The sequence below is a fragment of the Vipera berus genome (assembly GCF_964194415.1).
Source record: "Vipera berus genome assembly, chromosome: 2".
Classification (NCBI taxonomy): domain Eukaryota; kingdom Metazoa; phylum Chordata; class Lepidosauria; order Squamata; family Viperidae; genus Vipera; species Vipera berus.
The window spans coordinates 167991697-168004899 of NC_138203.1; the positions used below are offsets into that span (position 1 = coordinate 167991697).

The 13203-nt window shown below is 40.6% G+C and overlaps 1 protein-coding gene across 1 annotated transcript; it reads right to left on the bottom strand.

Moving 5' to 3' along the window:
* Positions 1 to 1043: 1043 nt before the first annotated feature.
* Positions 1044 to 6736, bottom strand: LOC308662858 (CMRF35-like molecule 5; the record flags this gene model as incomplete). The annotated part of the gene is given in 5 exon segments (XM_081319002.1): positions 1044 to 1173; positions 4540 to 4618; positions 6270 to 6653; positions 6656 to 6694; positions 6697 to 6736. Coding segments are annotated over 5 exon segments (672 nt in total), but the record flags the coding sequence as incomplete, so codon positions are not given.
* Between the last annotated feature and the right edge of the window lie 6467 nt (positions 6737 to 13203).

Below are 13203 nucleotides of genomic sequence, written 5' to 3' on the forward strand. Positions count from 1 at the left end.
TCCATTCCCCCTCTCCCCCACCATCCACTCAGAACTGATGAAGCTTCTTGGATGAGAAGTGAAACGTCTTCCTCAAGGGGGAAAAAACACAGTCCAGTTGCCTTTTGAAAAAGCACCTTTGAGCTACAGACCATGTAAAATATGTTCAGGAGGCGAAAGAGGGCAATAAGCAAGGGTGAAAGAGTCCATAAGCGAAGAAGAATGAAGGTTCTGACCTCAGCTATGTATTTTCCCTGATTAATATTGCTGGTTTACCATTGAATGATGTAAATTAACCGAAGCTTTTCCTCTTCTTTCGTAAGGTAGTTGGGTAGAGCCTGGTCACAAGCCATCATTATTAGAGCATTTATGAAACTTCTTGGGGTGAAATTTGCAGGTCAGGTTCTTGGATTTCTCCAAGGTGAGAAAGAGACAGCTACTAGAAAGCAAATAAAATAAAATAAAATAAAGTTATTTATTCAAGAAATAACACCCAAATAATTGTCTTAGGTCCTTATTGTCTGGATATTTGTATGACCTTCATCTCAAGAGCTACTTTTGATTATGAGGGAAAAAAATCTGTATAAAAGATTTTGAATGCTTGTGCTATTTATGACCGCTGACTTGTTTTTCGAGTAGGAATTACTATTAGGCAGGAAATAATGTCAGTCAGACAGTTTGACAGTTTGGTGGCAGTAAACATGCTAAGTAGCTTGATACATTTTTATAGGTCAATATAAAAGATTCCACAAATGACTATAATAGACACACATGGTTGGCAAAAGAATTATCTTGTGTCTGTGCTGTGGTTGATGCGATAACATTTCTGGAAAGTCTGATTTGACTCAATTTAGAATAACAACCCATATTTATAAAGAATTTATCCAATCTTAGAATCTAGGTAAGCTCTCTTACACAAAATTGGTTCTCAGCACCGGAGAGGCACAAAATACATCTGTCTGATCTACCCCCAAACCAGTCTCTTTATCCTGACATACCTGAAAAATCTGGAAGTTAATGATTGAAATTGAATGAAATGAAGTCATTCATTATCCATTTGCTCCTTCTGTTCCTGAAATCTGGATACCGGAGTGTTTTCCTCTCCTGTACCACATGTGCACCCAAACTATAGCAGCCAGCATAGTTAGAAAGATGGGTATTTTCAAGATGAGCTGGATTTGAAAATCAAGGCTTCTGGGTTGGTTTCTAAACAGAGAAATGTCCCACCATTTTATTTTGAATTGATCCTCATTATGACAAGTAAAATGAGTATAAATAAGTCACTCATTTATTTCACTTTTAATTTATATTGATCTTTCAGTACAAATAGAACAAATGAGGTCCCATATTTGCTGTACCATTATTGACCATTATTTTGCTGTGTTTATTTTCTACCCAGCAGTAGAATTATTCTCCTGTACCCAAAATGTTATTTTTTTGTTTCCATGTCACTCGTGTCTGCTTTCGGACTATGTAAAGAACCATCATCCTTTATGTACAAGTAGATCTGCTTATAGTTTATGATCATTATTACAAATTATGCTACATGTCTCACCATCTAATTCATATCATCTAAGTGGTTGTGGAAGTAGCTCTAAAGAGGAGTTAATGATCATGGTGCAGGCAGGTTGAATGGCCCTAGAAGTCAGATTTTGCTTACTTGGTAAAATACCGAAAAACAATCCTGCCTCCAGATCAGAAAGAATCTTTCTTAGAGGATGAAGATAAAAAGCTGAAAGGGGAATAAAGTAACTCTAGTCAATGGATCTAATCCATAAACTTGTACAGGTGGAGATAAATTGTAGCTGTGAGCTGAACAAATAGGACATTGGGATCAGCCCTTTGCAAAGTCAGATCATCTACCTTTCCACATATGACATGTTGTCATCATTGGTCTCTGTAAGGATGGAGGCTCAATCTCAACTGCCTTAAAGATCCAGTTGATTTTGGGCAGGGGTTTGAGGATTATCTTAGAGATTTGGTAGGCAGTTAAATTAAGTTCTGGAAATCTGAGTTAGTGGACGGGAATGCTCCTGTCTATCTTTGTGTGTCAATGCTGGAAGACAGCTTCTTCTAAAAACCCACCCCATTGGTTTGGGGTGAGGCATCATTGATACGTGGCTGATACCCAGCTATAGATTTATAGCCCAAGCCACATTGGAAGTGCTCTTGAGGTCTTCTGGTAGTGATTGAAGGCTGTGAGGAACTGGCTGAAATAAAACAGAATCTGGGCAATATGGAGCTAGTCCAGAAATCAGTGGGCTCCTTGTAAGTACTTAAGCTGGCTCTGGATAAAGATGCACTCTCCTTGAAAGAGCAGGTTTGTGGACAACTTGGTGGTTCCCAGGAGTCATGTCTCCTGTTTAATGACCAGACTGATGTTATAGCCATGGTTTGCCCAGACAAGTGGCTGTCCAGTTTCTTCTTAAAAACTTCCAGTGTTGGAGCATTCATTTGAGCTACTGTCCCACTTGTAGACCTTAGTGGGGTCTTCATCACCCTGAGGTTGGACTACTGCATTCTATTTGGAGCTGCTTATGAAAGCTATGCAAAAGCTTCAGCTGGTAGAAAATGCAGCTGCTCTTATTTTGACATTTGAGAGCTGCTTCTTCAGGGTGTACTTTTTCTGTGAGGACTGCACTGTCTGCAAATAGGTTTCCAAATATTATTCAAAGTGTTGGTGTTGACTTAGAGTTCGCATCTTTTAATTCTTAGTTACTTACATTATCCTCTTCTTCAAACAGAACTATATCCTGTGTGTTCAGCCTTGAAGGAGATGCTTCACATCCATCCACAAGGGGTGGATGGAGAACCCAGAGTTAGGCTGTCGTAGTGGCTGATATAAAATAGCTTGCCACCAGATGGTCCTTACTCTATGAATTTTTAGGAATATGGCAAAAAGGTTTATTCTACTGGGTGTTTAGAACCTATATGGCTATTTGGTTGGTGGTGATTTTTAATTTTATTTTTAATTTCAGTGTGGTTTTTTTTAGTTTGATTACAATGTTATAAAGTAGCATTTTGGAGTTTTGTGGGGATGAATGGTGCTGCTTTATTTGTATTTATGGACTGTGAACTCCCTGAGTATTATGATTATATCTATTCTAACTACAGTATCTATCTATCTATCTATCTATCTATCTATCTATCTATCTATCTATCTATCTATCTATCTATCTATCTATCTATCTATCTAATCTATTCATATTCTAAAAATAAATAATAAATAATATGAAGTGAATGCAAAATGCCACAAAAGCAAAGGTGCCTAACAGAGAAAAATCAACATGGGAGACTCTATACAAGTTTTAATTTGTAAATGTCAGAAACCTCTGGGCCAAAATGGAGAAGTAATGGAGCATGAAGCTAGGAAAAAAACCCCAGAAAGCATTACAAACATCTACTACAACAGAGATAATTAAAATTATAGAATAATTTTGGGACATAAGCATTATTGAAGAGCATCTTTGGGGGAAGGGTACATTTGTCTGATAGATCAAAGAAGATGTAAAACCCCTATACAAATGGAGCAAACTCCTCCAAAAAATTACTATGGGCTGTTCATAGCAGTTCTCGGATGACATTTTTGGGCCTAGTCTGTCTACTTCAGCACCAACAAGGAAGTCAGGCTAATCTTCAGATAGAAAGTGAAATCAGAGAGGTATATCTGAAAAACAACTAATGATAAAATGGTGGACAGTTTCCATTACCTTCAAGTAGGTAGAAAAATGGATGGAGTTTGTAGTTATATTCCACCATTTAGACATACAATGTTTTTGTTTAATATAAGCATCCCTTTAGCAGAACATATTACCTATGGAATTCTTGCCAGAAAGTGGCTTTTTCCTAATGTAGCTTAGGCATGTGTTCTGTGCTGAATGCTCTAGAACAGGGGTGTCAAACTGCCGGCCTGCGGGCCGGATGCGTCATGCGGAAGCTGCACCCACCCCAGCTCCGGCAAGGGGGAAAAAGTCACAATACGTCACAATATGGCACATGACACCACTGCTCTAGAACATAGAATAATAGGGTTGGAAAGAATCCTGGAGGTCTTCTAGTCTAACCCCTTGCTCAATCAGGAGACCCTATGCCATTCCAGACAAACATTTTAGTGACCCCTAATTTTAATAGAGTTCTTATATTTTCTGCTCTATTCCAGTGTTTCTTGCTTTTATGAAATATTTTAATTGACATGTTTTCTGATATATTTTCTTGTGCATCAGCTGCTGGGCCCCACAACTGGTGAGTGAAATTTAAGGATTCAGCAAAGCAATAAACAAATGCATGAAATATCATATTTTGGTAGAGTGGGAGGAACAAAGAAGATGTGCTAATCGTGGTCTCTGACATGCAGCTAGGGGAAAATTAATGAGCGCCTTTCATGTGTTCTGAATTTCCACATCTTTGCTTTTGGTTATGATGGCCAGGTTGTCCAGAGATAATCAAGTTGCTGCTAAGCTACAGTATAGTTTGGCATTCTGTTTTACTTAAGAAGTATCTACTGATAGGCTGTCTGGAATTTTCCTTCGAATATCAAATATAAGCAAGTAATTAGAATACCTTTCAGGAGATAATGGAGATTCACTTGGCTCTACTGTTTTATAGTCTTCATTTCTAGATGTAGGCGTGGAAACATCATCTGTAAACAATAACATATTTTGTCAAGTACTAATGCAGGAGTTAAAAATGAATGCATTCACATTTCCTGATTTATGTAGTTATTAAAAAGAGGTACCAAATTGGACTTAGGTTGTTTCAAATATTATGATGATAATAAAGACTGGTGTGTGCAATGTGCAGTTTAAGAAATATAGCCCACAGTGATCCACGATGTACTCTCTATCTATGGCCAAATCTACAGGAGGAAAGTCACATGTATTGTATTGTGCATCTAGGCTTTGAAAATACCTAGCCAATGGTCTACTATTTTAAAATATTTATGTATATTATATTATACATTACTATTCATTTAAAAAGGGATGCGGTGGCTCAGTGGGTTAGGACGCTGAGCTTGTCAATCAGAAGGTCGGCAGTTTGGCGGGTCGAATCCCGAGTGCCGCGTAACAGAGTGAGAGCCTGTTACTCATCCCAGCTTCTGCCAACCTAGCAGTTCGAAAGCATGTAAAAATGCAAATAGAAAAATAGGGACCACTACGGTGGGAAGGTAACAGCGTTCCGTGCGCCTTTGGCGTCTAGTCATGCCGGCCACATGACCACGGAGACGTCCTCGGACAAGCGCTGGCTCTTCGGCTTTGAAACGGAGATGAGCACCGGCCCCTAGAGTTGGAAATGACTAGCATGCATGTGCGGGGGAACCTTTACCTTTACCTATTCATTTAAAAATATCCCATTTGAAAGAGCAAAAATCACAGTAGAACAATTCTCTCCACAAAATCTTTAGAACAAAACTTTACCTCTCATTGTTTAAAAACAAGTTGGGAGGCAAGTCATCCTGAAGTACATTATGCAATTGCTCTGGACAGTAGGTAGAGACAGCAACTAATAGGACTTTGGCAGGCTTTCATTTTATCTAAAGAGTGCTCCTGAAGGATAGTTGTGTTGGGATATAAATTCTAGCCAAATTGTTTTTCAAGAAGACGGCACAGGCTTTAATTATACAGATGGACAATGGGCTATATCCCTAAATGCAGCTTACAGAAGTAGTAGCGTCTGGGATGTTGTGAGACATTGTTTAGACATCTTTACATTATTTCTACAAACTTAAGGAAGCTATAAGTGTGTTGTCTTTTAAAACGGAAACTGTAATTCTCTGAAATCTAAGCAAAACCAATAATGAATAACTACAGGTAGCCCTTGACTTACGCCTGCAACTGAGCCCAAAATTTCGGTTGCTAAGCAAGACATTTGTTAAGTTGAGTTTTGCCCCATTTTACGACCTTTCTTGGCACAGTCGTTAAATGCATCATTACAGTTGTTAAGTTAGTAACACGGTTGTTAAGTGAATCTGGCTTCCCCCATTGACTTTGCTTGTCAGAAGGTTGCAAAAAGTGATCACGTGATCCTGGGACACTGCAACCCACATAAATGCATGCCAGTTGAATTTTGATCACCTGGCCGTGGGGATGCTGCAGGGGTCGTAAGTTTGAAAAAACGGTCATAAGTCACTTTTTACAGTGCCGTTGTAGCTTGGAATGGTCACTAAACAAATGGCTGTAAGTCAAGGACTACCTGTACAAAGTTCTGATGTTAGATAGAAACAACAGTGTGTTGTCTTCCTACGGTTGCATGATGACTCTCTTCCTAACATAATAACTACAGCAAAAGTATACCTGCGATAACGATTAGTTCCACCGGCTGCCAGATATCATATTTTCTCTCCACGCCACACAGGTAAGCCCCAGCATCGTTGTGAGTGAGGTTCTTCATGACCACACTGAATTCATGAAGTACACGGTTGTCTTTGATGGACATTCCATTCTGCTTCACCTCTTCCTCCGATCCTGTGGTTCGGATGGTGCGGTTACGAGAACAGAACCTAAATCTTTCTTCTTTGCACCAGTACTTGACAGCTTCTTCATCACCTCTTCTATATTTGCAGCGGATAGTCACTGAGCCACCACGGGGTGAAATGACTAATTTGGGATGCTCCAGCATCCAGCAAACTGAAAAACAGTTACACCCATATTTTTTTTTACTAAAAATGAAAATAACACCAGCCCCAGTGCATCCAGAGTTCCACTTAAGTCTCTGTAGCCTGCATGAAATTAATTGGATTAAGAGGGGAAAAATTACTCATCTTTCCTAAACATGTTGCCCTTCAGAAGGGTTCATCCTCAGTTATCCCCAAGTTTAAGAAGGCTTGGGAACTATTAAATTTGGTCCCAGATGTCTGAAGAACACCGTGTGAGTCAAAGCTGATTTATATAATCGCTTTTCTTAATCCATGAGTCCATCATGGATTTCCCTCAATTTGAAATGCAGCAGTCTACAGAATGAATCAGCCTGCCCAGTGTGTCCAGCAGACCTGGATCAAGTGCCTGCCTGCAATCCCTTTTCAGCAAGCAACGTTCATAGATATTAGCATCCATTTGAAAAAAGTTGCAGAGCGATCAGCAAAAAAAAAGGAGGGGTGGGGGAAATAAAAAAAAAATCAAAGAATGAGCAGGACAAATATTAACACCTTATTTCAAGAGTGAATGAAGCTTCTTTGAGAAGGAGATTTCCCAGGCAGCCCTATTGCTGAGAAAATCAAGCCGGGCAAATGAGAAAAATGCATGGGGTAAAAGGAAAACTTGGAAATGAAAAGAAGAGGAAGAATGAAAAGAAGAAGGAAGCTTTCAAGAACGTGTATCCATGCCGTCCCGCCCACATGGGATCTCTTCTAAACTCTTCTGCTTTGACATTGGAATGGAGCACAGTTTGTCCTTCTTCTTGTTTATATAACTATCTCTAATGAAGGCTTGTTAATGCACATTTTTTCCTGTGAATGCATTACCATTTTAATATGTTTATTTTAGACAGATGGATTTTTCACTAGAGAAAAGGCTGATATTCATTGTTGCCTTTCATGCTGCAGGAGACTTTCTTTGGTCAATCTCATTTCACGAATCCACTCCTGTAGAAACTTTTTGCTGATTTTTATTAGGAATTTGGATTATTACAATAAAACCTAATTTAAACTAAATTTAGAGAAAGAAAAGAAAATAGAAAGACTAAAAAGGAGCAGTGGAAAAGGAAGAAATAAAAAAGTAAGAGCACAGTAAAGAGAAAAGAAATATATAAAAATGTGACTTCTAATTTTCATTACCAGTTTAAACCAATGTAGTAAATCGCTTCATCCCATATCCCATCTCTTATCTCTACATAAATCCATAAGACATTTTTTTCAGTCCTTTCATCAGCCAAAAATCCAAAAAGAGTAGCCAGAAGTAACAATATATCTTATTTTTAACCTTGGTCAAATAAGCCAGCTTTATATTTGTTCCTTTTACAGTCTTAATCTTTAGTTGTTAGACATTGTCAAAGGATTTGATTCCTCTTCATTTCTTCCTTGTCCTATTACACAGACTTCTTCAAGGCTTGAGGCTATTTTTCCCCCTTTTAAATATCCCATATCAGGCTTGAGGGTCAGAATGAATGGAAATAGGTTTAAAAAAATCGCCAAACACAGGATGATAAAGAACAATATCACAAATTGAAGCATGAATATGAAACATCAACATCAATTCAAAATAAAATGATTGCCTTTGACCCAACACAAACAAATTTGAGAAAGAATGGATCTATATTACTCACTTAGAATGGTGTTTAAATGACAATGCATTCTTTTTTAAAAAAGAAAAAATCTGATATATTGCTTACCCACTGATTTTTCAATATATTCTGAAACCAGCTGCCATTAGATTAGTAGCCTAAAACATCCCCAGCCCTACTTTCATTCCTTGATGTAATTGTAGCCAAAAGCTAGTACATTTCTATCTCACGTTGTAATTTCTCTATTGCAATTCGACCGTGAAGCATAAAATGGGTGTCCCTAGATTCTAATGTTCTATATTTGTATTCGTGCCTTCCTTTCACAATTTTGTCATCTGCCAAAAGGACCAGAGAGAAACTGTGCTCCACATCACTGTCTAAAATTTTGTCCAACGTTCATATATCTTTGTTGCAGGTAACTGAACCCAAATCTAATCTAATCCCCAGTTCTAATAGTTCTCACCATGGAATAAAGTCCAAATCAAGCCATAGAAAAGTTTCATTGTTCTTTGTTTAAGCAGCTTCTCTAAGAATCTTCTTTCACTTTCATCTCAAATCACAGACTTGGAGTTTTTTTGTTTCTCAGACTGCATGTGGTATTCTGTTGAAATAACTAAGTTTCACCAGAGGAAGAGGTCAGATCTTGCTTAATTTTTAAAAAAGAAAACACATGATTATTAATCCTAATATTGGCATATTTGTAACTTAGAAACTGTAAATTCCTCCTCAGAATAGAAAAGATTTTACAATTATTGACCAATGCAGTGGTCTTAGATCCTTCCTATTACAAATATGGACACGGATAACACTGGGTTTGGGCATGTTTAACATTTCATTGTTGTAGTAGCTTTAATGTATAATTTCTTGAGCTATAATGATTGCAAGCACTAGTACTAATTGCTTCCAAAATGGAAATAGTAAATTACATCACCTCTCTACCAATGTGGTTCATGTGTCTTAAAGTGAATAAATGTGACAGAGTGTAGTAAGGAGGTAGAGTCCCAGGTGGGAAGAAGTGCATTACAGAAGAGTAAATGACAACTCAGTTCAGACAGATGTCTATGGAGATTTTCAGTCATCCGGGTCATGGTTGTCCCAAAGGTGCTTTTTCAAGAGGCAAGTGGACTTTGTTTTTCTTTGAAGACGCTTTGCTTCTCATCCAAGAAGCTTCTTCAGCTCTGACTGGATGGTGGGGAATGGAAGGATTTATAAATTGCAAGGAATATAAATCCTTCAATTTCCCACCATCCAGTCAGAGCTGAAGAAACTTCTTGGATGAGAAGCAAAGCGTCTTCAAAGAAAAACAAGAAAGTCCAGTTGCCTCGTGAAAAAGCACCTTTGGGACTTCCAGCTGCAGTTGTTCCAGTAAGCTGTTAAGCAGATGGTGTTTCAATTAAGGAGCTTAGGGTGTCTCAGAGGGGTGGGAGAGGCCCCAGAAGGCCTGCTGCGGGTTGCGCAAAGGCTGGAGAAATGCTGCAGTGTGGTGCAAAGCCTGAAGTGGCTGACAGACCACTCAGAGACAGCAGGCTAACATTAACTGGTTTATTAGGGAATCGGACAAACAGGTGTTTGGGGTTCGGACTTTTATAGCCGGCTGCCGGCCGGCTAGTCCAATCAGCGGCCGTTCTTCTCCCGCCGGGATTCCGGGGCCAATCCGCTGTCAGCTGTGTTTGACAGCTCCTTCGTCCGCGTGGCTGGGCGGTTCCGCGTTGTGTTGACAGCCGAGAACTGTCAACTGGCTGCGCCTGCGTCTTCGCTGGGGAGGTTTTGACAGCTGTCAAAACTCCCGCGTGTTCAGCTGTCATGGTGTTTACCTCACGACTAATATAACTGTTTAACTCGTAACGATAACGATCTTACATATAATACACCTGCCCCATCCCAATCCTGCACTGTGGCCCTTGTCAGTGGAAACCCCGGGGCTGGGCCTGAAGAAGCCGAGAGCCTTCAGCAGTCTTAGCCAGCTGCTATTGCAGTCAGGCCTTGACTTCAGCCCCAGTGCTGCGGCTGCCTCTGACAAATGCCGCCAACTACTCAAACTCTTCTGTTGCCCCATCCCACCTCAATCACAGCAGCATTCATCTTTAGCCCTGGGGCTGGGTCTGAAGTAGAGGTCCAGATTCTTCAGCAGTCTCAACCAGCTGCTATTGCCTTGGACCTCAGCTTCAGTCCTGGGGGTCCAAGAAAGCCAAAGCAAGTTCCTCCCTAGAGAGAAACTATCTTCCTGGAATATTGCCTCCTTGTTCTTTCAACAACAACCCCCCCAATACTTGTAGTCTTGCCCTACCACCTCAAAATACACCTAGTTGGCTCAGTGACTTCATTAGGCACATTTATATTCATATACTAGCTGTTGTCTTTATCTAATCAAATGCTTTGCTGCTGATCCATCACATGTACTCTAATTTGCGTAAATGTATAAAGAAGGACTGGGACCTCTTCCCTCTTTAAGCCTATCTTTGCCTCCAGAACTGTCAATAAACCAACCAATTGTACTTCAGTGCAATATTTCCTGGTCAATAATTCTCCTACATCCCAGCCGCCTGAACACATCCTTTGCTTTCTTTCAGTGCAAACATTATCTTCAGAAGAGGTTAGTCAGATTTGCTTTTTGTCATCACGGGCATATCGAGCTTCATCAAGAAGGTGAACTTCAGTATACTTGCATTTTTATAGGTGCTTAATATCATATCCTTGCTCCCCTGATCATGTTGTTTGCCATCCCTTCCCTATAGGACAGAGGTAGGCAACCTTGGCTCTTTTATGACTGGATCAGGAATTCTGGGAGTTGAAGTCCACGAGTTATAAAAGATCCAAGGTTGCCTAGCCCTGCTATAGAAGAAGAGCAGGCAGAGCTGGGGGGTGGGGGGGTGTCAGAGTTAAATGTGTCATAAATTTAGAGTCCTTGTGTTGCCACAAGAGATCAAAGTCCACACATCCCCTGAATTTTGTTGACCCTTACCTAATGACAATTTAGTGCTGTTAGTTAACTAGATTCTTGTATATAGACTTGAATAAAATCTTCTCTGCTGCAACTTTACAAATGATCCTGTTTCTTTGCTCTTGACGTTCTCTCTCCGAAACAAGCTATTCCATGAGTTATTGCTGTGTGAATGTTGAATGTGATATTGTATCTCAGGGCTTGGGTACTCTTCCTGTACCTTTAAAGCAGCTACGAATGCCTCCTCCCACTCTACAGCTATTGCTACATCCTACTCAACCTTAGGTAAAGAGTGTATACACAAACCACTGGAGACCAGGTTTTGTGACCTTTCCTCACCCTCTATTTGGTAAAAGAGGCTTCTTTAGAAGAGGATGGGAAGGGCCAACCCTCTGGCATGTTGTTGAACTGCCTGCCCATGCTGGAAATAGAAAGCACAGAACTATTTGGGTCAGTGCTCCTAAGAGCATTGCTTCGGGGAGATGCAATTGGACTGTCATGTAGAAATCTGGAAAAAGATCAAGGACATTTTCTTCCATAGAAATGCACACTCATGGATACATTTTTGTGACAGTGTGGAGAGCAGCTCTTCAGTGTAAAGAGATGGGTGAGATGACAGGTGGGTGAGGAGCAGAGCAGAGCAGAGCATGAACATGTACAGTATTAGGTTTGGCCTTTAAAAAAAAGACAGATCTTCATATACAAATATGGGCATCTCTTCATGAGGGCCTCCAGCCTTCTTCTTCTTCTTCTTCTTCTTCTTCTTCTTCTTCTTCTTCTTCTTCTTCTTCTTCTTCTTCTTCTTCTTCTTCTTCTTCTTCTTCTTCTTATTATTATTATTATTATTATTATTATTATTATTATTAATTAAATTTATATGCCGCCCTTCTCCCTAAGGACTCAGGGCGGCTCACAACAATAAAAAATTAAAAAACATAGAATACAAAGATTAAAAAGAATTAAACAATAAATAAATAATAAAGGACAATTTAAGCTGATAAAAACCAAAGTTAAAAAACCATGATCAGTCCAGGCCCACTTGTTGGAACAACCATGTCTTCAGGTCGCAGCGGAAGGATCGAAGGTCAGGGGCCATCCGCAGCTCCGGAGGCAGTTCATTCCAGAGGGTCGGTGTGTCCACAGAGAAGGGTCTCCCCTTGGGGGGTCACCAGCCAGCATTGCCTGGCCGATGGCACCCTGAATAGGCTGATTCTGTGGGAGCGAACCGGGCGATGGGAGGTAGACATTAGCAGCAGGTGGTCTTGCAAGTACCCCGGGCCTAAGCCATGTAGGGCTTTAAAGGTAATTACCAGCACCTTGAATCGCACCCGGAGGGCAACCAGAAGCCAATGCAGCTCGCGCAGGAGTGGTGTAACATGGGAGTATTGAGATACTCCCATAAGCACCCGCATGGCCGCATTTTGCACCAGTTTATTTATTTATTTATTTATTTATTTATTTATTTATTTATTTATTCGTTTTATATACCGCCCTTCTCCCGGAGGACTCAGGGCGGTGTACAGAGCAAAGTAAGTATACAATAAACCAACAATAAAACGAAAACTGACTTCCGGTGGCGGTGCGGCGCCGAAGATAGCCGTTTCGGGCTATTCGCTTCACAGCTGAGTTTTTCCGCCGAAAACAGCGCCGATCAGCTGTTTCGGTGGATTTGAAGCCCCCTCCTCGGGAGAAGAGGAGGGGGTGAGGCCCCAGGTAGGGGTTGAGTTCTCCGGGGCCGCCTGAGCTGAAAGCTTGGGCGGCTGAAGGATTGAACTCCCCCGTAGCCTGGGTTGCTCCCAGCTGCTTAGCGTCTCTGCTCCGGGATTTTTGGAGCAGAGCCAGGCGTTTGCGACCACCCCTGCCAGAAGGAAAGACTTTGGAGTAAAAAGAAGCAGGCAGAGCGGTGCAGGAGGTCAAGGTGAAGAGGATTTTGATTCTTACTCCCTAGCTTAATGGACTTTTTAGACTTAAAGTGAAAGTGCGCAACAAGTGAAAGTGAGGAAAGATGGCGGCTAAACCTTCCTCTAAAATTTTTCGGAGTGCGGGAAATTCCCCGGTACAACAGACAT